Source organism: Myotis daubentonii, chromosome 16 (genome assembly GCF_963259705.1).
Source record: "Myotis daubentonii chromosome 16, mMyoDau2.1, whole genome shotgun sequence".
NCBI lineage: Eukaryota > Metazoa > Chordata > Mammalia > Chiroptera > Vespertilionidae > Myotis > Myotis daubentonii.
Window position 1 is genome coordinate 5,356,048 of NC_081855.1, and position 27,359 is coordinate 5,383,406.

The following is a 27,359-nucleotide window of genomic DNA, read 5'->3' on the forward strand; positions in this document are numbered from 1 at the left end:
TTGGGTGCTTTTTTCTTTTTGCTTTTCTGGTTGGGTGTTTTTTGCTTCTTTGTATTTCAAATCTTTGACTTGATTCTTGGAATCCTGTAGTCTTCTGTTGGAACTCTGTATATCATTCTTCATTTCAGTCAGTGTATGCTTAATTTCTAAATGGTCCTTTTTCATATCCTTGAGGGTCTCACTAAATTTCTCAGAGGTTTCTAGAAGATTCTTGAGTAACCTTATAACCAAGGTTTTGAACTCTATATCCAGTAGTTTGCTTTCCTCCATTTCTTTCATTTGTGACCTGTTTCTTTGTCTCCACATTTTGGCTGCTTCCCTGTGTTGACAGAATGGCTTTGTGTGCTAGGTGTCCTATAGGGCCCAGTGGCTCAGCCTCCCAAATTACCTGAGGTGGATACTCTTGGTGCACCCCTTTGTGGGCTGTGTGCAGAGTCTTGTTGTAGTTAAGCCTTGATTGCTGTTGGTATCACTGGGAGGGATTGACCTTCAGGCCTATTGGCTGTGAGGACCAGCTGTGTCTACAATGGGAGAACTTCTGTGCTGGAGACACCCTTATGGGGCAGGACTTGCTTCAGTGGGGCTTTGGTGCTCACTGAGTCTGCCCCTTGAGTGTGTCTCTTATGGATCTGAAGAGTTGTAATCTGGTATAGTCTCACTCTGACCACTGGGTACACTGGCTCTTGGATCTACAAGGAGGTGCAAAGTCAGCCACTGCCTGAGGCCACCCAGCAGGAGCTACAGAGAGATCTGCAGATTCCTCCTCTTTGTTTGGGGTTTGGACGTGCCCAGATGAGGCCCAGCTGTGAAGCAATGCAGGCTGCTGTTGAGCCTTAGCCCTTCTTTTGGAAGCTCTGGGGCTCTCTGACCCAGCTGCAGTTTGTTAGGTTTTAGATTGCAAAAGGCCAGGCCATTCATATGTAAAAGCTTCTGCTCACAGCTTGGGTGGGGTTGTAAATTCGGTGGGGCGGGGTCTCAGTAAATCACCAGGGCAAACAGCAATGGCTGCCCATCAGTCCTGTCCTGAAGAGGTCCCTGGGTCTCTGTGTCCTGCGGCCTGGTGCAGGAACAATGATCTCTGCGAGCACCTCTGAGAGAAAGCTGCTCTCGTGTTCTGGCCCGATGCCAGATAGTCCAGTTTCTCCCCGTATGAGTCTCGGTCCCCAGAGTCTCGCCTGTAACTGGAGTTCAGAACAGAGCAGTTGGGAGCTTGTATCTCCTTCCCGATTTAAAAAGACCACAGTGTACCCAGTTGCCAGTCCATTTCACGCGCCTCCGTACCTCCGCTCTTCCGGACCTGTGCACCTCCTACTAGTCTCAATGCACTTTTCTCTTTCCTTCTAGTTGTCAAACTTCCACTCAGCCAGCCTTCCTGTGGTTCTGGATGATATCCGTTTTGTCTTTTAGTTGTAGTTTTGATGTGGTTGTGCGAGGCAGCAAGTTCAGGTGTTTACCTATGCCGCCATCTTGGTCCCCCTCAAGATTTCATTCTTTTTTTATGGCTAAGTCATTCCATTGTATATATGCACCACTTCTACTTTATCCATTCATGTATTTATGGACAATTAGATTGCTTCCATATGTCAACTATTGTAAATAATGCTGCAATAGAAATATAGATGCATATGTCTTTTTGAGTTAGTGTTTTAGATTTCATTGGATAAACACCCAGAAATGGAATTGCTGTGTCCTCCTTTGTCTATTGTTATAGCCTTTATTTTAAAGTTTGTCTTGTATAAGAATTGTTACCTCAGCTTTCTTTTTTGTATTTACATGAGGTATCTTTTTCCATCTCTTTACGTTTAGGCTGTGTGTGTCTTTTGTGAGATGGGTCTTTAAGACACAGTCCCTTTAATATTCCTTCTAATACTGGTTTGATGATGATGAACTCCTTTAGCTTTTTCTTGTCTGGGAAGCTCTTTATTTCTCCTTCAGTTTTTTTTTTTTTTAATATTTTTTTATTGATTTCAAAGAGGAAGGAGGGAGACAGAAACATCAATGATGAGAATCACTGGTCAGCTGCCTCCTGGATGCCCCCTACTGGGGACTGAGCCTGCAACCTGGGCATGTGCCCCAATCAGGAATTGAACCATGACCTCCTGGTTCATAGGTTGACATTCAACCACTGAGTCACACTGGCTGGGCATCTCCTTCAGTTTTAAGTGAGAGCCTTGCTAGGTAGTCTTGGTTGTAGGTACTTGTTTTTCATCATTTTGAATATTTCTTGCCGATCCCTTCTGGCCAATAAAGTTTCTGTTGAGAAATCAGTTGACAGCCTTATGGGAGCTCACTTGTAGGTAACTAACTGCTTTTCTCTTGCTGCTTTTAAGATTCTTTGTCTCTAACCTTTGGTCCTTTGGTATAACTGTCTTTTTAAAAATATATTTTTATTGATTTCAGAGAGAAAGGGAAAGGGGGAGATAGAAACATCAATGATGACAGAGAATCATTGATCGGCTGCCTCCTGCATGCCCCCCAATGAGGACTGAGCCTGCACTCTGGGCATATGCCTCGACTGGAATCGAACCCAGGACCCTTCAGTCCACAGGCCAATGCTCCATCCACTGAGCCAAACTGCCCAGGACTTTGATGTGTCTTGGTGTGGGCCTCTTTGGGACTCTGTCCTTCCTGGACTTGTATGTCTATTTCCTTCACCAGATTAGGGAACTAGCTTTCCATCATTTTTTAAAAAATATATATATTTTATTGATTTTTTTACAGAGGGGGAGAGATAGTTGGAAACATCGATGAGAAACATCCATCAGGTGCCTCCTGCACACCTCCTTCTGGGGATGTGCCTTTGCAACCAAGGTACATGCCCTTGACTGGAATCGAACCTGGGACCTTTCTGTCTGCAGGCCAACGCTCTATCCACTGAGCCAAACCAGTTACGGCTTCATCATTTTTTGGAGAAAGGTTTGCTTTCTTTACTCTTTCCAGCACGCCCACAATGTGAATGTTGGTATGCTTGATGTGGTTTCAAGCGTCCCTTATACTATCTCCCCACTCCCGCTTTTTTTTTTTTTTTTGCTTGTTTTTCAGATTGGGTATTTACTGCTTCCTTATTTTTCAAATCACTGATTTCTCAGCTTCATCTACTCTACTATTGATTCCTTGTAATGTATTCTTCATTTCAGTTACTGTATTTTTCACTTCTGACTGGTTCTTTTTTGTTTTCTATCTCCATTTTTATATTTCTTAACTCTCTTTTTAAAAAAATACTTACTGATTTTTTTATAGCGAGGGAGAGGGATAGAGAGTTAGAAACATCGATGAGAGAAACATCAATCAGCTGCCTCCTGTACACCCCCTATTGGGGATGTGCCCACAACCAAGGTACATGCCCCTGACCAGAATCGAACTCGGGACCCCAGTCTGCAGGCCGACGCTCTATCCACTGAGCCAAACTGGCTAGGGCTATATTTCTTAACTCCAGTTGAAGTTCTCACTAAGTTCATCTACTCTTCCCCTAAGTCCATTGAGCATCCTTATAATAAATAGAGGCCTGGTGCACAAAAATTTGTGCACTCGGGGGGGAGGGGGGGGTCCCTCAGCCCGGCCTATGCCCTCTCGCAGTCTGGGACCCCTCGGGAGATAACGACCTGCTGGCTTAGGCCTGCTCCCGGGTGGCAGAGGGCAGGCCCAATCCCTAGGTGCAGCCCCTGTTCGGGCTCAGAGCAGGGCCGATTGGGGAGTTGGGGCGCCGCCCCCTGTCATGCACAGAGCAGGGCGATCGGGAGGTTGTGATGCCACCCTCAGTCACGCTCAGGGTAGGGCCGATTGGGGGGTTGGGGCACCGTCCCCTGTCACACTCAAGGCAGGGTCGATGGGGAGGTTGCGGCGCCACCCCGTTACTCACAGAGCAGGGCCCGTCAGGGGGGATGGGGCTCTGTACCCTGTCACTCACAGAGCAGGGCCCATCAGGGGGGTTGGGGCTCCGTACCCTTTCACCCACAGAGCAGGGCCGATCAGGGGGTTGGGGCGCCGCCACTCTCACACTCAGGGCAGGGCCGATGGGGAGGTTATGGCTCTACCCCGTCACACACCGAGCAGGGCCTGTGGGGGTGGGGGGGTTGGGGCGCCGCACCCTGTCACACACAGAGCTGCAGGGTGATCAGGGCGTTGGGGAGCTCCCCCCTATCAGGCACAAAGCAGGACTGATCAGGGGGTTGGGGCGCCTTCCCCTGTCACGAACAGAGCGGGGCTAATAGGGAGGTTGTGGCCCCGCCCCCTGTTACACACAGAGCCACAGAGCGATCAGGGGGTTTGGGCACTGCCCCGTCACGCTGATCCTGGTGCCGGGAGGCCTCGCGGCTCCGCTGATCCTGGTGCTGGGAGGCATATTACCCTTTTACTATATAGGGTAGAGGCCTGGTGCACGGGTGGGTGCCGGCTGGTTTGCCCTGAAGGGTGTCCTGGATCAGGGTGGGGGTCCCCACTGGGGTGCCTGGCCAGCCTGGGTGAGGGGATGATGGCTGTTTGCACCTGGTCGCACACCCTTCAGGGTGGGGGTCCCCACTGGGGTGCCTGGCCAGCCTGGGTGAGGGGCGGAGGGCTGTTTTCAGGCTGGGGGTGACTGAAGCTCCCAACCGCTCCTTTTTTTCTTTTTCTTTTTTTTTTATTCTGGGCCAGCTTTAGCTTTGAGGCTTGGCTCCAGCTCTTAGGCCTCTGCTGCTGAAAGTAGGTTTCTGGCCTTTGCTTACAATGTTGCAAAGCCCAGCGACTAAAGCAGGTTTCTGGGGTTTTGTTTAGCTTCTATATTTGTTACATAGTTGCTTAGAGTTGCAGCTCAGAGGCCTGCAGTAGCAGGTGGGGAACGTTGGAGTCCTCCGTCACTGAAGCAAGCAAGCCTCATATTCGCTTCCAGCTGCCTGGCTGCCAGCCGCCATCTTGGCTGGCAGTTAATTTGCATATCTTGCTGATTAGCCAAGGGGAAGGGTAGCGGTTGTACGCCAATTACCATGTTTCTCTTTTATTAGATAGGATAGTGTTTTGAACTCTGCATTTAGTAGATTGCTTGTTCTGCTCTTTCATTCTTGGTCTCCTCATTTTGGTTGCCTCCCTGTGTTTGTTTCTGTGTATTAGGTAGAGCTGCTATATCTCCCAGTCTTAGTAGAGTAGCCTTATGTAGCAGCACAGTGGCAGTCTCCTATCACAAGAGCTGGTGCTTCAGGTGCCACCCCTCCACCCCTGCCCAGGCCGATTGGTTGTGAAGATTGTCCTTAGCTGCTGTGCAGAGGCCAACCAACCCTATGGAGCAGAACTGGCTTCAGTGGGGCTCTGGTGCAGGAGGCAGTCAGTCAGTGATTCTTTCATCATTGATGTTTCTCTTTCTCTTCCTCTCCCTGAAATCAATAGAAATATATTTTTTAAAAAATCCAGATTCCTTCCTATGCTGAGCTGGCCCTAGCCTCATCTTAGGTTCATTCACATTTTATTTCTTTAAGAAAGTAAAATCCTTTCCTGTCTGAGCATTACACATTACGTTCTGCCTGGAATAATTTTCTCTCCACCTTTCAAATGTTTTACTCCTCAACTTTTAGCTCTACTTAAGAGATCTTCCCAGATATCTCATGTCTAAGGTCTTCTCTTATCTGCATCCTATTCATTTTGGTTTGGCCAAATTCATTCTGATTTGTAATTACGTATTTGTGTGTTTATTTGATTGAACCTGCAACCCAGGCATGTGCCCTGACGGGGAGTCGGACTGTGATCTCCTGGTTCATAGGCCTATGTTCAACCACTGAGCCACACCAGCTGGGCAGGATCCAGCAGTTTTGACAAGTTCAGATGTGGTTGGATTCCAGTTGTTTTGAACTGTAGTGGGAAGCCACCCCATGATCCTTATGTGTAGAGTACTCTGTGCCTAATATTGCTTTAAAAAAAAGTCAAGTAAAATAAGCAGCATAATGTGGTCCAAGGAACACAGGCCTGAGAGTCCTGGCTTAGCTTTGGTCTTTGGTTCTTATATTGCTGTTGTGTCCTTGTTTCCTTACCTGTAAAATAAGAAGGTTGCACTAAAGAGATAAAGTCCCTTCCAGTTTGTAGAACCCTTTCGCTCCAGGTAGGTAGCAGCAGTTTAAGCAATCAAGACATTTACTTCTCTCTTGAACTAGATCATGGAGTCATGATGGCTCTAGGGCTGATGCAGTGGTTCAAAGATGTCATCAAGGACCCGGGCTCTTTCCTTCCTTCTGCTTTGCCATTTGCTTTGTCTTCACACTGTCCCTCTTGGTCACAAATTGAATGCTGCAGCTTTAAGCATCACAGCCTCTCACGAGAGTATCAAATGCAGAAAGGTAGGGGCATGAGAGGAACTCTCCTCCTGAATCTCTCCTTTTATCAAGGAGTAAAATCTGCCCTGGCAGGTGTGCTCAGTTGGTTGGGCATTGTCCAGTGCACTGAAAGGTTGCTGGCTCAATTCCCAGTTAGGGCACATGCCCGGGTTGCAGGCTCAATCCCTCATAGAGGCGTGCAGGAGGCAGCTGATTGATATCTCACTCTCACATCAGTGTTTCTCTCTCTCCCCCCTCCCGCTCCCTTCCTCTCTCTAAAATTCAATTTTTAAAAATATTTTTTAAAAAAGTAATATTTCCTGGGAGCATCCCAGCAGACTTTCTTTTGTTTAATTGCCAGAATTATCTACGGCCAACCATTACAGACCAAAGGATTTGCATACTCCAAATATAATTCATTCCCCAGGGCTGGCCTGTATTTAGTTGTACACAATTCAACACAGGTGCGTCCTGTCAACAACCAAGGAGTGAAGCAGGGCTGTCCAGTAGGTTGCCTCATGGATCTGAAGTTCTATGACTCTAAGTCAGTGGTTCTCAGCCTTGGCTGCACATTAGAATCACCTGGGAATCTTTTTAAAATCCTGATTTCTGGGCCTCATCCTCTGGATATTCTGTTTGTTATGGGGTGGGACCACAACATTAGTAACAAAGAACAGAATTTCCGGAGGATGAGGCCCAGAAATCAGAATTTTAAAAAGATTCCCAGGTGATTCTAATGTGCAGCCAAGGTTGAGAACCACTGCTCTAAGTGCTTGGCTGTTAGAGGCTCCCTTGTTGTCCTGCGGGGACTAATTGCATTCTTCATATCTTAGGTGAGGCAATGGCCAAGAATGACATTTTTTTTTAAGGAATGGCTTCCATTCCTGAATGAGGGAGGAAGCAGAAAGGGTGGATTTATTGGCCAAGAAAAATTCAGTGAGCCACTAAGCCCACGTCTTCTGTAAAGGTTCCACGACTGAACTGCCCACTGCTGCTCTAATAGGGAGCAGAAGAGATTAAGATCACTCCCACTTCCAATTATGAGGTAAGATCTCAGGTAACTTCTTCAGCAAACTGTATTAGTTCTGCTTGTCCAGGCCACAGAACCAAGTATTCTCAATAAGTAGAATCTTGTTTTAAAGCTGTTTGATAACAGCCTGACCTGTGTGGCTCAGGGGTTGAGCGTCAACCTATGAACCAGGTCAGGGTTCGATTCCCATTCAGGGCACATGCCCGGGTTTTGGGCTCAATCCCCAGTAGGGGGCGTGCAGAAGGCAGCCAATCAATGATTCTCTCTCACCATTGATGTTTCTATCTCCCTCTCCCACTCTCTGAAATCAAGAAAAATAGACTAAAAAATAAAGCTATTTGATAATAAATCAGGTAACAAATAAGGACTGTATTCATAACAGTCATGTTATTAAGAATATACTATGTGCCAAGCACTGTGTTAGGTCCTGGGAATATCAATATAAAGGTACAAGGCCCTAGTCCTTAAGAGGTTGACATTCTAATTGAGAGGACAAATGTAACAGATAAAACAAGTTCTATAACCAGTGTGTATGAGGCAGAGTGGGACTGGCCACCACTACCTGAGAAGTGATCAGAAAAGGTGGTGACCCTGGAAACAAGAACACGTGTTTTATATGATATTGAGAGCAGCCTGTGCCAGATGAGCCACTGATTAGGAATGGCAGGCACTGGGTATGTGGGCTGGGGCCTGGAGGGCTCTGTGGGTCATGCTGAAAAGTATGGGCTTTATCCTACAGACAAAGACAATTGGACACTTTCCATAGACAAGTCTTAAGGTAATGTGTACCTAATTATTTCCAAACTTCCCACCCAGAAGGAAAGATTTTATTTCACTTACTCAATAATTACATTGAGTATCTATTATGGAGCAGTTATTATTGGCTAAATTTATAGCTTGGCTATAAGCCACATATGGACTACTTTATAGCAAAATGTCTATAATGTATATTCTGATTTCTAGTGATTTTTTAAATACGATTTAATGGTTTAAACTTACTTAAAAGTTAATATTTTCGCCAGAACCGGTTTGGTTTAGTGGATAGAGCATCCGCCTGCGGACTGAGGGGTCCCAGGTTCGATTCCGGTCAAGGGCATGTACCTGGGTTGCGGGCACATCCCCAGTAGGAGGTGTGCAGGAGGCAGCTGATCGATGTTTCTCTCTCATCGATGTTTCTAACTCTCTATCTCTCTCCCTTCCTCTCTGTAAAAAATCAATAAAATATATTTAAAAAAAAAAAAAATTTAATATTTGCTAAGGTATTTCCCAATTCCTATCAACTTTGCTGCTAGCAGAGATGGGAACTTTGCCAGACTCGTGTTCTCCAGTAGAAGTATTCAGGGATGATTCTGCCATAGTCCAAGGCAAACCTCTTGTGTATTTGTGGGAGACCAGAAGGATTCTTGACCAGAGCCACCAGGTAGTGCTGACGCCAAGGGCCAACTTTCACTCCTTTAGGTGTCACCTTGTCACGGAAGTGTCCCTTAACAGACCTTTTTCACTCCTGTCCCTGCCAGTTGATTTTCCTTAAGCTGCTTAAAAAAAAAATTACACGTATATCCTTCTACCAAACCCCATAGTTTACTAACTCATGTTTGTTGTTTTTTATCCGTTTCCCCTACTAGAGTGTGAGTCCCTTTAAAAGTAGGGATCTTTGTGTGTGCTGTTCACTGATGTGTCTCAACCAGCTAGAACAGTGCTTTATAGAAGACTTAGATTCAGGGGTCAGTATCTGGGTAATTAGAAAATACCCCTGAAGACTTCTACACTTGTTTTCATTGACCATAATTTGCCACTAAACAGAGGTGAGTTAGTAAGTCAATGAAACTCTTATTGAACTTGTAGAGCAAAGCTGTTTATACCTGTTTGTGTGTCTTTAGTGTTGAGAGTAAAAGGCCATGGTACCCTTTGACGGTGAATCTCAGCGGCTGTTAGGAGTAAAGGTCATGGAACAACAGCAGAGGGGATTCTGGACTTGGTTGCGGAGAACTATAAAATGACAATAACAGATGATGTTCTTTTCAACAGATACAAGAGTTTGGTCACTGGGACCCGAGCGAGAAGAGTCATTGCTGTCCTCTGGGTGCTTGCCTTTGGCATTGGACTGACCCCTTTCCTGGGCTGGAACAGTAAAGACAGTGCCACCAACTGCACAGAGCCCTGGGATGGAACCATGAATGAAAGCTGCTGCCTTGTGAAGTGTCTTTTTGAGAATGTGGTCCCCATGAGCTACATGGTGTATTTCAACTTCTTTGGGTGTGTCCTGCCCCCACTGCTCATAATGCTAGTGATCTACATCAAGATCTTCATGGTGGCCTGCAGGCAGCTTCAGCGCACCGAGCTGATGGACCACTCAAGGACCATCCTCCAGCGAGAGATCCATGCCGCTAAGTCCCTGGCCATGATCGTGGGGATTTTTGCTGTGTGCTGGCTACCAGTGCATGCCATCAACTGTGTCACCCTTTTTCAGCCAGTTCAGGCTAAGGAGAAGCCCAAGTGGGCAATGAATATGGCTATTCTCCTGTCACATGCCAACTCAGTTGTCAATCCCATCGTTTATGCCTACAGGAACCGAGACTTCCGCTATACTTTTCACAAACTCATCTCCAGGTATGTTCTCTGCCAGACAGATGTCTTCAAGAGTGGGAATGGGCAGGCGGGGGCACAGCCTGCTCTCAACATGGGCCTATGACCTGAATGGACTCTGTCCTCTTCAAAAGGCACAAATCCACAATAAACAGAGGGACAGGACATGATTGGATGATCCTCACATGAAAGACAGTCATGCCTCACAAGCATATGGGTTGCCTCTTTTGAGCATCTCCCTGAGGTTACCACATATCTAACTAATATGTACATGATCTTAGTAGGTTCCAAGGGTTGACAAATACATATGGTCCTGTCTGGATGCTCTCACTGTGTGGATGATGCTGACAACTTGAATGGATTGTAAAATAATGTTGTTTTTTTTTAAGTCTGCCTTTTTCATGGTAGAAAATGAATAAAACTATTTTTCTGTGAAACACTGTGAATTATTATAATACAAATATTTTTTAAACTTAGAGGCAATGGAAAAATAAAAGTTGGACATACTAAAAATGTATACTCATTTCTAGGAAGGAGACCAGAAAATTAAAAGTATAATTCTTTGATCAAGAAACTACTATATTAATTTAGGGAAATGACATTCCTGAAAGTTCTTAAGTAGAACATCATCAGATAACATTTTGATAGCATTCTTTTCCATATATAGCAAACAACCCTAGAGAAAGAAACTAGAGAAGTGGGATCCTTCTTCTATCGGATTCCCTTTCCCCCTCCTAGATCTAGTAGTGAATTTTACTTCTCTACCAACTTCATGCTTTGCCAACTTGCTGGATCTCAAAGTGTGAAATTTTTACTAAGTAAAATTATACAATTGTGTATGTATATTGGGTGAAATAAAAATAAAACTTGAAGAAATCAAGCTTAGGGTGCTGCACTGGCTTGTCATATAGAGCTGCATGTCCCTTCTATTCTTTATCCTAAAGTCTGCTTAAAAATATAAGCTTATACCCACTTGAAGTTTCCCAAGTAGCAGAAAAATCTTCATAGTTTATTGGCCACACCTCATCGTAACAAAAGGCTCTGCCCCCCCCACAGAACACTGCAATATCGTGGCCTTCTCCCACAGCATTCACTCACTAGCACCTCACGCTTTGGGGGCACAGGGTTGAGGTTTCCTAGGCTGTAAGATCTTTTTCGTCTGTTTGTTCACCGCGTCAGCTGCTTCTGCAATATCCCTGTAAAGACAATGCAGGTTTATAAGCCCTCACACAGCACATTCCTGTCCTCGGGTCCCATCCCGGCGGTGGACAGCTGTACCTAAAAGTGCTGCATCTGTCTCGTTTCCACCATCATAACTCGTCTGCACTCTCCTGGGGGTCCAAACAGCCCCATTCCCTCCCTCCTAGCACTCTTCTTGGTCTCTCTCTTGCCTTTTCTTCTTCAGACTAGAAATAAGCTCAGAAATGCATCTAGCACAAAACCAGTACTTCCGTTGGTCTACTACCATTCTAACAATACAGCCCACTGGAGCTATTTTTGCACCAGCACCACAGGGATCTGAAGCTCCTGAAACCAGAACCCCAGTAAATCTGTTTATACTTGGCTGCTGTTTGGCCACATCTCTGCTCTGATCTTTCATTGCTGCAGAATAATTTTCTGAACCCAAGGTAAAGAATTAACACTTACTCATCTACATTTCATCCTACTCAGTTTTGTCTAGCATTTCAACCTCTTGAAATTACCAGCACCTCAGTTAAGAATCTAACTGTGGACAAGACATGGTATTAGGCTTTATTTAAGTCTAAAATGCTTGATTCCATCTAGGAAACTTTTTAGCCACGGGGCTTAGAAACTGGTTCAGATTTTCATGAGACTTGTACAGGGCTTCACACCATACACACATCCTGGGTTCCACCCACAGTGCTTCCTATAGTCCATAAGAAAAAAGGGACAGTAACAACTTTCTGGATCTATTTCACCTCTCTTCCCTAGGAGCCATAGGTTAAATGGACTTTTGTTGCTACTTCTATTTCGAAAGATGATAGTCTGTACCTTTTATGCTTCTTGATTCTTCTTCATCAATAATATGTCCGTCAATTGCTTATCCGAAACACTTAGCTGCTGACAGGTCCCCATAACCTGACTAAGATAAACTGCCAAGAGATGCTTGCACTGGAATATAAAACACACAGACGGTTAGAAACTGCGACGGCCAGGCTAACCAAGGCCTCGCACTACCATTACAGCAGCCGGAAAGGAGTGGGGCACAGACTATGGGCCTTTAACGCACTGCTTAGAAACTGCAGACACAGCTGCGGCTGATGTATTCTTTCTAGAAGTCAGAGGGCACAAAGGAAGCTTTCCTTAGCCTGCTGTGTGGGAAACAGGCTGGCACAGGTATATAACCACAACAGGCTCCTCATCTGAGTCCTAAGTCATACTTCTTTCTTCCTCACCTTCAGAAAGCTGCTAACAGCCATGATTAGCCTTCCTGAAGCAGCGTTACTAGGTGCTTCACGTGATCTCACTTACATCTGACAGCTCCTTCCTGAGAACAGCTCTTGTCCCCATTTGAACCATGTGCTCAGAATCTAGTCTGCTTCTTTAACCTGTTGCACTTCTGGGGATGAGCGGGGGCGGAGGGGTAAAGGTGGGCTGGCAGAACCCTCACATACACCAGCCTGTACACAGTTCTGGAGAGATGATCTATGTTGGACCTTGTATCACTGAACCCACAATGCGGCTTTAGATATTGAAGGGGCCTGGTGTAATCATGTCACTTACCAGTGAAATAAGCTTATGGCACATCAGCTATGAATGTAGCCACTCGTACAATGGGATACCCAATTTGCTACCGAGTTCCCAAGATGTTTAATGAAGTCAAGAGTGTAAAACAAAGGGTAAGAATGGGATGGATGCTATAATTTTCTTCTTTGGCAAGACTTAAAAAATAGCTACCTACTCTCAGGTGAGTGGTGCTTTCTCCTTGGAGTAAAGAGTTGTATGTCTTTTCCTTGCTTGAGGCTCTGGACTCATGTGAAATAGGCAAAGGCACCACTGTGCTCTCCTGCCTCAGGTGGAAGTGCCAGGCTGTTCTATGGGCAGTGGGAAGAAACACCTCATGGCTGGAGCTGGGGACATGGAAAGTTGCCAACTTGGTTCCAGTTTGGTTCATACATTTACTGGGTTACCTCATCCCCCAGTGCCAGCTTTTCAGTGCCAACCCATTCAGGACTATCTTGACCTCCCAAACGCTTTGTCCATTACCCTTTCAGTAATAAACTGGGGTTGATGTATTTCTAAAAATGACACAGCATTTTGGGAGGTTAAACCCAAGGGAGATTACTAACTGAGGTCAAAGATAATAAACAAGTTGTTTCAACATGTAGTAAAATTCCCACGTTGTACAACTTTTAAGCCATGAAGTAAGGGCTACCAATTTCTTCCCTAATTCAATGGCAGTGGGAAGAGACCGCGCCATCCTCACCAGCAGGCTGTCACTCTTCCGGAGCACGGAGAAGGCAAACGCAGGACATGAACAGTAATGACAAGAAGCCAAACACGTGTATGTTTTGCCAGAACTTCCGAGCACCTAGAAAGGAAAGGACAGATGGGACCAAACTCCAAAAGCTGTGCTGGAAAACTGCTTCCTTCCCTTGACTTTACTTAATGACTCAGAGTTACTCTGCAAATTGCACCGGGAAGAACTGCAGTTACGTTTTGCAAAAAAAAAGTGTAATCTCAATTTCCCTGTGTGCAGACTCTCCCCTCCTCAGAGCTCTCCCCTTGACGACTTTATGCAATGAAACTGAAGAGTTGTAGGCTAGGTGAACCATCTACACAAACCACGTTGTTCCTCTATGTAGTGATTCAGAGGGCCAACTCCAGGGGATGACTACAAAGGGGGTGGGGTGGGGCGGGCGCTCCTTCATCTACCTTTTATTGTGGTGTTTCTTATTTAACCTATGGTATTTCACAGCATGTTTGCAAATTTCTAAAGCTTCTACCACAACCTTAAGAGAGTACGATAAGCCCTGGCTGTTGTGGCTCTGTGGATAGAGCATCGAACTGCAGACTGAAGGGTCCCGGGTTCGAATCCAGTTAGGGCAATGCCCGGGTTGCAGGCTCAATCCCCAGTAGGGGGCGTGCAGGAGGCAGCTGATCCATGATTCTCCCTCACCTGATGTTTCTCTCTCTCTCTCTCTCTCTCTCTCTCTCTCTCTCTCTCTCTCTCTCTCTCCCCCCCCGTCTCCCTTCCTCTCTGAAATCAATAAAAATACATATTTTTTAAAAAAGAGAGTATGATAATTATTGGGTCTCCAAAGTATTACCAATGAATAAAACATTAGATCTCTTCAGCCTTAGTTATCGCCTGTTACCTCTTCTCTCTAGATATAAAGTTCAGCAGAAGCCCCTGGAATCCCACATTGACTGGACTGGTCCACTATCAGAATACTCTGGATTATGCTGAATCAAAGTAGTGAGGCAAAAAGATTTCAGAAAGAAGCGGGAAAAGGTTTTTGAAAAGCATCGGAGAGCAGAGAAAATAAAGAACTTTGCAAGAGGGATGACTAGGCTGCTTAGGATGTAGGTCTCTGAAAGAGGCAAGCCCGGACCGTCTGGCAGGATGGAAGGGAAGCAGAGAATGTGAAGGGTGGGGAGAGGCCCTGTCCAAAACAAGCAGCCTTGTGGCAATCAAGAGACAAAAAAGGAGACCCACAGGGAAATATGATGCATCTGTGACCAACGTCCTGAAGAAGCCACTTGTGTAATCAAGTCCATCACAAGCAGCCCAAACAAAAACGGGGAGCGCTGCATCCCTGCAGTGACTTTCCAAACCGGAAATGTAAGATCAGTACCCCAGGGAAGCAGAAACATCCTGAGGGTTGTTTCACCAGGAACTGCCACTCAGGAATCTGCCCCAGGGCTTTAAAATTAGGTTGAGGCTCTAGATAGCAATCTAAATGAAAAGGCCAGGACTTTTTTATTTTGAAAAAAAAAATGCCAGCCCTCCTAGGATTCTTTCCTCTTCCTCCCCCACAAAAAATAACACAACAGGTAAGGCTTCGGCCAAAGAACAGCAGTGTTCAGGGGCTGTGCTCTGTCTGATGTCCGTTGACTCAGTGTGGCCATGTCACTGCAGGTTTCTGAGCAAATCAGCACAATTCCTTAGGGACTGCTAGATTGGCCAGAACTGCCAAGGACTGGATAAGAAACCTACTATATACCCATTAAAGATTTCAGCCTCAGTGACAAGTCAGGTATCAAAAAACTCACATCCTTTCCCGTGAGGCACTGAGATGTTTTTAACGTATCACCTACATCACAGAGTATCAGTGGAGGAATTTCCCTAGTGTGCCTTGGAAAACTTAATATATTCATTTATTTCAGAGAGGAAGGGAGAGGGAGATAGAAACATCAATGATGAGAATCACTGATCGGCTGCCTCCTGCACGCCCCTCACTGAGGATTGAGCCCACGACCTGGGCATGTGCCCTTGACTGGAATCAAACCCAGGGCCCTTCTGTCCCCAGGCCGACGCTCTATCCACTGAGCCACACCAGCTGGGGCTGTCTTGGAAAACTTAAGGGAGAGCATTAAAGTAGACTCTTTTCCCTAAAGAAAACCCACCAACACCCAGCAGCAACATGATAATGCTTGGGTCTCTAAAGTATTACCAATGACTAAAACATTAGATCTCTTCAGCCTCAGTTATCGCCCGTTACCTCTTCTTTCTGGATATAAAGTTCAGCAGAAGCCCCTGGAATTCCACATTGGTATTGGCCCACTATCAGAATACTCTGGATTATGCTGAATAAATTAATGCCTGGTGATTTACAGAGGGGGAGAAATTCTAGTTTCCCTTGCCTGATCCTTTCAAAGGCTGGCTCAGACTAAAAATACAATGTTTAACCACCTGAGGCAGTAAATACCATAAAGAGACAGCAAATTATGAATCTGCTCCTTCCTTATCTAGCAGTGAACAACTAGTGAACCCAATATTCAGGCAAAAATCTGAAAAAGGTTTGGAACTGGAGATTGACCTTAGGGATCACCTACTTCCTTTACCTTCAATAGAAACATGACCACCTCTTATGGGAACTGCTCCCAGCTCCCATACATACATAGTCTGGAATTGACCCTGAGGAGAGAACTTTTAAAAAAAGAAACATGCAGAAAAGGACACGCAGGCCCATGGCCGGACGTGCAGGAACGGCCCTTGGAGGAAGTCTGCTGTGGCTTCAGTGAGGTTCTAAGGAGGGTGACCCACCTTAGAGGGCCATCACTCACAGGCACAGCTTTATGACAGCTCCAAGCCTCTTAGGAGCCACCCCAGCGGTAAACTGTGTACTTATTGTTCTCCGTGTTGGGTGCCTCTCTCTGAAAGAGGATTACACATTCCTGCCCTATTAAGTACAGCCTGGCTATGTGACCTGCTTTAGCCAGTAAACTGAGTAATCAAGCAGAAACGTAAAAATTGATGCATCCCATGTCCTCCTTTCCTCTCTGGTGAGATCCAGGGGTCTACATAGGGAGGGCTTCTCCACCAACTGGGACCCTCGAGGAAAATGTTTTAGAGCAGAGCTGCACTGACTTTTAATGGATCTGCAGCATGAATGACATATAAAACTGTAAGCCCTTGAAATTTTGGGGTCATTGTCACCACAGCATAACTTAGCCTTTCCTGACATGCATCCCTCTTCCTAGGTGAACCAAGAATGTTTATAAAAAAAACCCTCAAGTGACCAAAACTTAATGGCGACTTTAGCACAATTACCATTATACCTGGAGGACAGGAAGAATATTGGAAAGTTGAACTATGGGAAAATAACTAGCAGGTATCAAGGCAATGCCTGATTCAACTTTCATCATTTCAGAACCTTTGAATTAAGCCAAATTCTTACTATATTACAATTCAATGAAACTGTAATATACACCCATTCAGGTTAACTTGAGGGTGTATATAAGATTCAAAGTCTAAGCTGACAACCATATTCTAGGAAGTTACCATTTTTATGACAAATAAAGCAATCCTATCTAATAAAAGAGAAACATGGTAATTAGCCATACCTCTGCTACCCTTCCCATTGGCTAATCAGGGCGATATGCAAATTAACTGCCAGCTAAGATGGCGGCCAGCAGCCAGGCAGCTTGAAGCAAACATGAGGCTTGCTTGCTTCAGTGACGGAGGAAACCAACGTTCCCCGCCTGGGCAAACGTCACAGAGGATCCTGAGTGATTTCTTGTTGTTCTACTAACAATATATATTTTGCACTGACTTCAAGAAAATCCTAGAGCCAGCCACTCAGTGCTACTTGTATGAGACTTGATTTAAAATGGAACATGTTTTTTTGTGTGGGTTGATTTCAGAAACTCTGGCAATACTTCCACTTAGTATATGTAGCATTACTAGGCACACAATAGTTCTGTCCATAAAGAGGGATAAGGCAGAAAATGCAAGTAATTGAGTTAAATTCATATGATAATAAACACAAATGCCAATATAGCTTTTGTCAAGAGCAAATGTTGACAAGGGAGGAGTAGAGGTGAGTGGAATCAGCAAAATGGGAAAAATGAGGCTGGGAAAAGGAAAACTGGATTCACTTTGTTCCATTTAAAGACAATGAGGTATAGAAATGAATGTTGTGAACGAAGACCAAGCTTTCAAATCTTAACCCCATTTATACTCTGCAAGTCCAACTTATTAATAAAAGGTTGAGTGAAAAGAGGCAAAGAGGTAGTTTTGTTTGGCAGCATGGTTCTTTAATTCATTCTTTGTGCTTTGAAATCAAATGAGTGTTGTCTTTTCTACTTTCTGACTCTTTATATAGCTTTGCTATTTCATTCACTTTCTTTTGTGGTAGAAAGAAGTTGGCTTTTTAGTAAATATGCAAGTAGCAGGCTGAGAATTGAAAGGGCGAGGGCTATGCCCTCCATCCTACCCTGGATCCTCCATGTTGGGGCAGAGGCCATGTGCTCAGAAGAGTGCCTTCTTCCCGGAAGCCCAGGCCCCTGCTGGCCACGCCCGGGATTTCTAATGACAAGCAAGGGATGTTCGCGCCATAGAGATGACCACATCCTGTGCAACAAGACCCGACTTGGTGCCTGGCCAATCCGAAGGGCCCACAGCTAGCCCCCTCCCCTCACTATTAAAGCCCTGATTTTCTCATGGATATCACTCGGTTTTCCGGTCGCTGCGTCGACTGGAGGCCCGGGTCGGGTTAGCTAACTCAATAAAGGACCTTCTGCTTTTGCATCGGACTGGCTCCCTGGCGTGGTATCTTGGGGATCTTGAATTCTGGGCATAACAAGAATCAGTGCCCCCTACACTGAACACATCTTAGCAGTTATTCATCTATAGCTGTGCTCAGAGGAGTGCTGGTTGGGGGACCTGTACTTGGTTAATTCATCATATTACAGTGGGACCTTGACTTACGAGTTTAATTCGTTCCGAGACCGAGCTCGTTAAGGAGCTCGTTAACTCAAATTACTCTGTCAACTCAATGCAAAAAATCGGCCAAGAGATAGCTGGTATCTCAAAAAACTCGTTAGTCAGACACTCGTAAGTCAAGGCCCCACTGTACTTGGAAAGGTCCTTATTATTTTACACAGCAGTGTGGTCACCTAGCAGTAGGTCATTAGCATTTTAGTATTCTTTTCCTCACAACAACAACAACAACAACAAAATAAAAACAAGGAAAAAAAATATCTTCTCAGTTACAAACATTATTTAATAGCTCTGATTATTAATCTATAAATTCACCAGAAGAAAATTCTAATGGGCAGCCTCTTTTAAGTAAACACAATCCGCCCAAACCGGTTTGGCTCAGTGGACAGAGCGTCGGCCTGCGGACTCAAGGGTCCCAGGTTCGATTCCGGTCAAGGGCATGTACCTTGGTTGCGGGCACATCCCCAGCAGGGAGTGTGCAGGAGGCAGCTGATGTTTCTCTCTCATCGATGTTTCTGGCTCTCTATCCCTCTCCCTTCCTCTCTGTAAAAAATCAATAAAATATATTTTAAAAAAATTAAAATTAAAAAAAAAAAAAGTAAACACAATCCAAAAGTTTTAGCCACAACATCCAACACCAATTACCCCATTTTCCTTAGGAAAGAAATGTATGAAGATTTTGCCAGGTCGGCTATGTTATACTACTGTGTGGAATGGCAAGTTAATTCACTAAGCAAAGGCACTATTGGCCCAGCAGGCTTTGCTCAGGTCATTCACTCACTCAGAATTAATTGACATAGTCTCAGCTCTGAGAAGTTCATTGCAAATTAACCAGAATCCAAACACGGATATATTCCCCCATTCCTGGTCTTCAGCAGGGCCTGAAATCCTATATAATAAAGCCCTAATATGCAAACTGACCGACCAGCGGTGCTATGATGCCCCCTGGGAGGCAAGCAGCAGCGGCGATTGGGGGCGGAGCCACCAAACACGGGTGGCACCAGGCCACCAGCCAAGGCAGGTGCCAGCTGGGGTCCCCCCTGATCGCCCCGCCTGCAAGTCACCCCACAGATTGGCCCTGATCGCTGGTCAGGCTTAGGGACCCTACCCTATATATGGGAACAGTCTCTTAGATTTAAAAATTAAAACCTGGCAAGGCTACTCTGACAATGAAAAAACAGGATGATGCAACGATGACATGCATGGACTCTGGCTTGCACATTTTGTGGTCAGCCCTGATTCTGACACTTCTGTGTGACAAAGCCAATTACTTAACTTCTCTCTGCTTCAGTTTTTCCACCCATAAGATGGGGAAAATGGTACTACTGCCTCAGAAGGATCATGTTATGTACTTTTTCTAATCAGGGCAAAAAAATGTAGCACACCGTACAACAGCAAGATGCCTTTCACCTGTATGAAAAGTATGGTCATTAGTGCATGCAGTGTCCTGGATTGCGAGAGGGATGTCCGACTGCTGGTTTAGGCCTAAGCCAGCAGTTGGACATCCTCTGAGGGTGCAGGCCGGGCTGAGGGGATCCCCTCTCCCCCTCTGTGCACAAATTTCATGCACCAGACCTCTATTTCATTTATAAGAACTGACAGCTTCTTTTATCGCCTTCCAAGCCAGACATAAAATTTTAGAGATCACTGCCAATATTTTTATTTCACTCAATATTCCCTTCCCTCAATACCAGCTGCACTTACCGTTGTCTCATACAGCTAACCTGGAAGGTTGGGGGTTGGTTGGAGTCTGGCTCACTCTTTATATGAAAACAGGCAGTGTGGGATAGCAGTTACAAATCCCAGCCGCCAGCAGTGACCATTAGTTTTATTTTCTGCATCTCAGTTTCCTGAAAAAATACATTGCTGGGTTTTTGATGAGAATTATCAACATGTGAAAGTAACTCAAAGCCTGAAAAGAGGCTGTTACTTTAGAAATCTACCTGTGTTAAACTCTAGAGGCAAAACTAAAGTCCAACTAGATTGTCTGCATTTAGTGCAGTTTGACCCTTAATAAACATTTCCTGACAACACTTTTAAAAGATCATTTCTGATGAATTTGAGCATGTGGAAGGACCTTAAAATGCATTTTTTTTTAAATATATTTTTTTTATTGATTTTTCACAGAGAGGAAGGGAGAGAGATAGAAAGTTAGAAACATCGATAAGAGAGAAACATCGATCAGCTGCCTCCTGCACATCTCCTACTGGGGATGTGCCCGCAACACAGGTACATGCCCTTGACCGGAACCGAACCTGGGACCTTTCAGTCCGCAGGCCGACGCTCTATCCACTGAGCCAAACCGGTTTTGGCTTAAAATGCATTTTGGATTTTGTTTATAAGCAAGAGATTATGAACAAGGTGAAGATGTCAATACATTTGGGGGGAAAAGCAAAAGTCAAGTACACTCCATTAGATCTGAGAAGAGCCCTCCACATCACTGCTGGCTCTATACATTGTGGTTACGTAGGGTTAATTGGTCATATTTATCTTATTTAATGACTAATACACTAATTTTCTGTACTAAGTTTGGTCAAATGCTTTTCAACAGTGTAGGAAATACTTAAAGCTGGTCACCAGCTTCCACAGAGATTCTTGAAAACATTTTGCCCTAAGGGGTTTCTGTTGAGATAATCCCACCTCTAGATTTCTACCTGGTAAACATGCCTCCCACTGGGCGACGAGATTAAAGTGATGGACTGTCGATCAACTAGGTCCAAGGCCTGGAGGGCTGATGAGCCAAAGACAAACTTCAGCCTGAGAAATAGAAAGGTCTCAGGTTAGACTGTGACTCTAAAACTCACCTCAGTAATTTGACCCAAAGCATCACTCGCAGCATTCAAAAAATTTTAATTCATTTTAGCTTGGAAAAAAAGATAATATAGCAAAATCCATGTAATCAATCCCCCAGAATAAATGTTAACATGTTATTTACAAATGAAGAAGCCCTCTTTATGCCTCATAGTGCTTCCTATTCTTCTTCCCAACTTCCGTTCATTCCTGAGACAACCATAGGCTTTTGTTGGCTTCTTTCCTATTAATGTTTTTATATTTTATTATATACAGTATGTGTGTATGTATTTTTATACACATGGATATGTGGTACCGTTTTAAAAGTTAAAACAAAAGATACATTGTAGGCTTGTTGGTAACTTTCTTCCTACTCAACATGCTTTTGAAAATGATGCAAGCTGCCCTGGCCAGTGTTGCTCAGTGGTTAGAAGGTGGGCCCACGCACCGAAAGGTCTCGGGTCCGATTCCTGGTCAATGGCATGGACCTGGGTTTCAGGTTCAATCCCTGGCTCTGGGTTGCGGCACGTGCCAGAGGCAACCAATCGATGTGTATCTTTCACATCCATGTTTTTTTTCTTTGTCCCCCGCCCCTCTCGCTTACACTCTATCTTCGGGTGAGGATTAACAACAACAAAAAAAGAACAAAAATTTTAAATTTTAATTACCTTTTGAAGAATATTCCATTATACATATATATAAAAGTAGCATGTAAATACTTCTTTTATAAGCATCCTATCAATGGGCACTCTGATAACTTCCACTTTACACTATTATAAATAATATTCAATTTTCCCTGTGCCTGTCCCTTAGTGCACATAAATGAGGATTTATCCTGAGTATATAAGTAAAAGCAAATTGCTGGGTTTTAGGATATATGCATTTTTCAATTTTAATAGGTGTTGCCAATAGCTTTCCACAGTGGAAATAGCACCCCCACCAGTTCTTGTACGAGAATTCTATTTTCTCCACATCCTCACCAACCCCATATTATAATTTTTCATGTTTGACCATCAGATAGGTGTTAAATTTGTACTTTTTCATTAATAATAAAAGCCATTCAGCTGTTAATGACATATCAGAAAAAAATTATGTGGGAAAATTATATTAGGTAGGAAAGGTTAGACACAAAATTATATATTTAGAAACTCTCAATCGTGTTAATTTTTCTTTAAAGAACTACAATCATCTCAAAATAAACCTTTTTTTTAAAACCAGAAGGCAATAAACCAATATGTAATAGTGATTATCATTGGGTGGTATGATTGTTGTTGCTTTTTATGTTTTATTTTCCAAGAACATTTTTTTTAATGAGTATGGATTATTTTTATGAACTGGAAAATAAAATGGTTGGGTTGAACTAAAACTGAAAAATTAATGTTTTATTTATTTATTTTAAAAATGTATATATTTTTTCTTATTGATTTCAGAGAGGAAAAGTGAGGGAGAGAGAGAAATCTCACTGATGAGCTCCAGCTGGTTTTGCCCAGTGGCTAGAGCAGCCATGGGCAAACTACAGTCCGCGGGCCGGATCCGGCCCCTTTGAAATGAATAAAACTAAAAAAAAAAAAAAAAAAAAAAAAAGACCGTACCCTTTTATGTAATGATGTTTACTTTGAATTTATATTAGTTCACACAAACACTCCATCCATGCTTTTGTTCCGGCCCTCCGGTCCAGTTTAAGAACCCATTGTGGCCCTCGAGTCAAAAAGTTTGCCCACCCCTGGGCTAGAGCGTCAGCCTGCGGATTGAAGGGCCCCAGGTTCAATTCCGGTCAAGGGCACATGCCTGGGTTGTGGGCTTGATCTCCGAGGGGGCTGGGGGAGGGGGAGGCATGCAGGAGGTAGCTGATCAATAATTCTCTCTCATCATTGATATTTCTTTTCTTTTTTTTTTAAAATATATTTTTATTGATTTCAGAGGGGAAGGGAGAGGGATAGAAAAATAGAAACATCAATGATGAGAGAGAATCATTGATCGACTGCCTCCTGCACGCCCCCTACTGGGGATTGAGCCCGCAACCCAGGCATGTGCCCTTGACTGGAATCGAACCTGGGACCCTTCAGTCTCCAGGCTAACGCTCTATCCACTGAGCCAAACCAGCTGGGGCCATTGATATTTCTATCTCTTTCTCCCTCTCCCTTCCTCTCTGAAATCAATAAAAATATATTTTAAAAAATATCAATGATGAGAAAGACTCATTAAATTGGCTGCCTCCTGCACATCCAATGCTGGGGACCAAGTCTGCAACCCGGACATGCGCCCTGACTGGGAATCGAACCGTGACCTTCTGGCTCATAGGTCGACACTCAACCACTGAGCCACGCCGCCGGGCTAAAATGTTACTGTTTTAAAGAATTCATATGTGTTGACACATAAGAAGACAGAACTACTAAGACTTTAAAATTAAAATATTTAACTTCTTCATTTTCCAACAAACTAGTCTCTTTATTAAAAAAACTACTGGAATGGGAATAGTTTTTCAAATTCCTACATTAAACATATAGATTATCTATGAACAAAGGAAAAAATTTGGTGATAACTTTATCACAGTTAACTGTAAAAATGGATCTAATAAAAAATTTTAACCTGCCTTGTCCACCTTGTAACATTGTGAACATCTCTCTTTCTTTTTAAAATATATTATTGATTTCAGAGAGGAAGGGAGAGGAAGAGAAACATTAATGATGAGAGAGAATCATTGATCAGCTGCCTCCTGCACATCTCTCACTGGGGATCGAGCCCGAAACCCAGGCATGTACCCCCAACCAGAATTGAACCCAGGACCCCTCAGTCTGCAAGCCGACGCTCTATCCACTGAGCCAAACCAGCTAGGGCTTGTGAATATCTCTTGAAAGCAATATTTTTCTTTATCACTTTTAACAGTTACAAAGAATTCCACTGTAAAGATGAATTATTTTTCCCAGACTCTATTTATGGATAGTTTATTAAATCTAATCTGAATTAGATTATTTCCAGGTTTGTGTGGTGGGCTCTTTTTGCGCTTTTTTTTTTTTGCTACCATAAACAATATGGAGGAATGTTCACTGCAAAATCTTTATGAACATCCATGATTACTTCCTTGGGTACATTCTTATAAGTGGAATTCTGAATCAAAGAATGTGTACGTTTTAAAGCTCCTATTGCCTGTTGCCAGATTACCTTCCAATTTACACTCCTATTGGCAGGGCATCAATTATCTTTTTCTCCATGTTCTTGCCAACATCTGGAATATTCTTACCAACCTTTTTTCTGTGGTAGTCATTTTTATAGATGGAAAGTTATCTCATTATTTTAGTTTATATTTTTATGACCACTAGTAAGATTTACCTTCCCCCCCCCAAAGTTTTTTGGTAAATTGCATTCTTTTAGTATTTGCCTATTTTCTTTGTTTTAAAAGTAGTAATTTTTCCTAAAAATGTATTAGAAAAAACATATGGAGATTTTCTATGGATAATTCTGTGTCAAATCATGAGTTCTTTAACATATAATCTTTATATAAACAATTTAAGAAACAAACAAGTTTAAAGCCCTTCTCTAAATTCTATCTCTTTCATTCCCCCTAAGATAATTACTAGTATATTGTGGACTTTCAGTTTAAAGAATTTTTTTGTTTTCTTTAGAGAGAGAGAGGTAGGGAGAAACAGAGGGGGAGGGAGAGGGAAAAGAGAGAGACTGACAGAGAGAAAGATATCAATGAGAGGGAAACATTGACCGGCTGCCTCCTGCATGCCCCCTACTGGAGATCAAGCAGGGAACCCAGGCATGTGCCCTGACCAGGAATCAAACCAGCTACCTTTCTGTGCATGGGACAATGCTCAATCAACTGAGCCACACTGGCCAGGGCTCGTGTGGACTTTTAAGTGTAAGTGCACATATGCAATTAAATATTATTTATTTTTAGGTAGCTTTCACTGTTTTGTTGCTATTGAGAGTCTATATTTTTGAACTTAACTTTATTTTCTTGGTTTTAAAAAAGTAGTTCTATCATCTACAAATAATGATATTGTCTTTGCTTGCATTTAGGTATTCTAATTTCTTGTAACAGCTACACTTCTAAACAATCATAAATAAAGTGGTATACAGGACAATGTGGGAATGCCTTGTACAATCAAATATGGTTTTGGCTATTCACTTGAAGTGGGTTTTTAATAATCATGTCAAGAAAATATTTCTAGTTTGTTTGTTTTTTAGATTTTTAAAAAAGAGAAAGGATTTGGCTTTTAAAACACATTAATGACTAAAAGCCCCCACACATAATAAGACATATACTTACAATAATAGATGCTCATCAGGAACTGTAAAAACAGGGATGGAAAGAAAGTTAATCATATTAATCCAGTGACCACAAACATAAAATTGAGCTCATGGATCTAATTTTACTCCTTTCCAATATTCCACTAAACAATAACAAGACTTTTCTAAAAGCATAAACTAAAAAAATAAAATAAAATGCATAAACTCTCTAGGATAATGACAGGGAGAAACAATATCTAAGAAAGAAAAAGAACCTTTTCAGACATGTAAAACCTCAAAAAGTACATTTCATGTACCTTTCCTTCAAGAAGTTGCTACAGTCAGTATCTATACTAATAAAAGGGTAATATGCTAATTAGACTAGACAAAGCCAAAGTGGTGGGGCTGAGGCAGAGGTGGTTAGGGGCCATCAGGCCAGCAGGGGAGAGCAATTAGGGGCAATCAGGGAAGTGGTTAGGGGAGATCAGGCAGACAGGCAAGCGGTTAGGAGCCAGCGGTCTTGGATTGAGAGATGGATGTCCGACTGCTGGTTTAGGCCTGATCCTAGCAGTCCGACATCCCCTGAGGGTCCTGGATTGGAAAGGGTGCAGGCTGGGCTGAGGGACTCCCCCCCACCCCTGCACAAATGTCGTGCACCGGACATCTAGTGGGTTCTATGAAATGAAGCAGCAGACTAAGAAAACAAAAATTGTAGGAACATAAGGTTCACCATCAGTAATGGGAATCCTGGGATAAGAGTGGTGGAGGGAGCTGTGGAGAGAGCCTGGAGAGCAGCCGGTCCACAGGAAAATGAAGCTGATAAAACATCTCGTTCGTCTCAACACCTAGCGGACAGGTTTTGAGCACTGATGATGAGCTTGAGGTTGAGTGAGGGATAAACATACAGAAAACTAAAGAAGCCAATGTACACACAGCTGCAACTCCAGGAAAAGTTGTTACAGAGGAAAGGAAAAGTAATCCTAGCTTCCTACATGGCTCGGCGGTGCCTAGTTTCACATCATACACATGCTCTGAGAGGTATTACCCCGGAAAGGGGGTGGTCGGGGAGAGTATGACTGTCTAGCGCAGCTTTTTAAACAGCAGAAGACAGTTCTGCTGAAAATGACCAGGCCTCCATGGCGGCCTGCAAACCGGCCTCAGCGCAGCGCCAAGGCCCTGGGACAGGGCGCAGTCCCGGCGACCACAGAGTTGACACCAGGCTGACTTTTTACCGACCCTTTTTGGGACTGGAAGGCGTTTGAATTCCTGGCTGGCCTCATCTTTGAAGCATATATATAGCATTAGTTTTAACTGAAATGAGAAAAAAAGACTGGCTTTGCTCTTCCCAATTCTTAAAAAGCAGTAACTCCAGATAAGCCCTTTAAAAGTGCAGTCCTTTTAACACAAGTGCCAGCCCAGCGAGTAAGCAGCGGCAGTTCTGAGGCCTAATCTATTTCCTCAATGGCCATGGGTGCACTGGCGGAGCGGCTCCCCCCGGCTCCCTCCAGTCGGTGCGTTTGTTCAGAGCGGAAGCCGCGCGTGTTCAGAGCGCCCTCTGCTGGCCCGCGGGGAGAAGTGCCTGCACAATATTCAGGTTTCACCAGTCACTGCCTGTGCATTTGGGTTTTGTGGCCCTAAAATACTTATTTGCTGAACAAAGTATGTGAAAGGATTAAAGTTAACAGATTTTGAGAAAAAAAAAGAGTGCCGACACGTTTAATAAGTTAAGCTTTTACCTTCCTCTAGGCCTGTGGGCTCGGGAGCCCGCCCGCCCGGCCTCCCCTGCTCCCGCCCCCCACACGCCCGCCCGCCCGCGCCCGCGCCCTCGGCCCGCACCGCGCGCGCTTTCCCGCACCGCCGCGGCCATCTCGCTCAGGAGCTCCTCCACCACGGCCGGCAGCGTGACCGCCCGCGAGGCCGCAGCCATCGGCCTGCGGGCGCGGCCTCCTCTGAAGTCCCGCGGAGCACCGCGCGGGCGGCTCTGCGGAGGGAGCCGAGCACCGGCCGCGGGCGGGGCGCCGCGCGGCGCAGT

The 27,359-nt window shown here is 44.2% G+C and overlaps 2 protein-coding genes across 3 annotated transcripts in view; one reads left to right on the plus strand and one right to left on the minus strand.

Annotated features, from left to right (window-relative positions):
* Positions 1-10,328, plus strand: part of ADORA2B (adenosine A2b receptor) — a 25,360-nt gene extending 15,032 nt beyond the window's left edge. The window contains exon 2 of the mRNA XM_059668525.1: positions 9,334-10,328. Coding sequence (XP_059524508.1) covers positions 9,334-9,997 — 664 coding nt within the window. The 3' untranslated portion in view covers positions 9,998-10,328. The remainder of the gene's footprint in view (positions 1-9,333) is intronic.
* ZSWIM7 (zinc finger SWIM-type containing 7) lies at positions 8,538-27,357 on the minus strand. 2 transcript variants are annotated; one of them, XR_009449052.1, is made up of 7 exons: positions 27,164-27,357; positions 25,368-25,389; positions 20,956-21,058; positions 13,340-13,444; positions 11,905-12,024; positions 10,865-11,087; positions 8,538-8,837 (listed from the first exon to the last, which is right to left on the minus strand). XR_009449052.1 is itself a non-coding variant. In XM_059668535.1 (6 exons), the coding sequence occupies exons 1-5, from the start codon at positions 27,252-27,254 to the stop codon at positions 11,908-11,910; spliced, it is 438 nt and encodes a 145-aa protein (XP_059524518.1). In that variant the 5' UTR covers positions 27,255-27,357; the 3' UTR covers positions 10,489-11,087; positions 11,905-11,907. The 2 variants fall into 2 exon arrangements, 1 of the variants encoding a protein (XP_059524518.1); XM_059668535.1 differs by lacking the exon at positions 8,538-8,837 and having other exon boundaries at positions 10,489-11,087.
* Between the last annotated feature and the right edge of the window lie 2 nt (positions 27,358-27,359).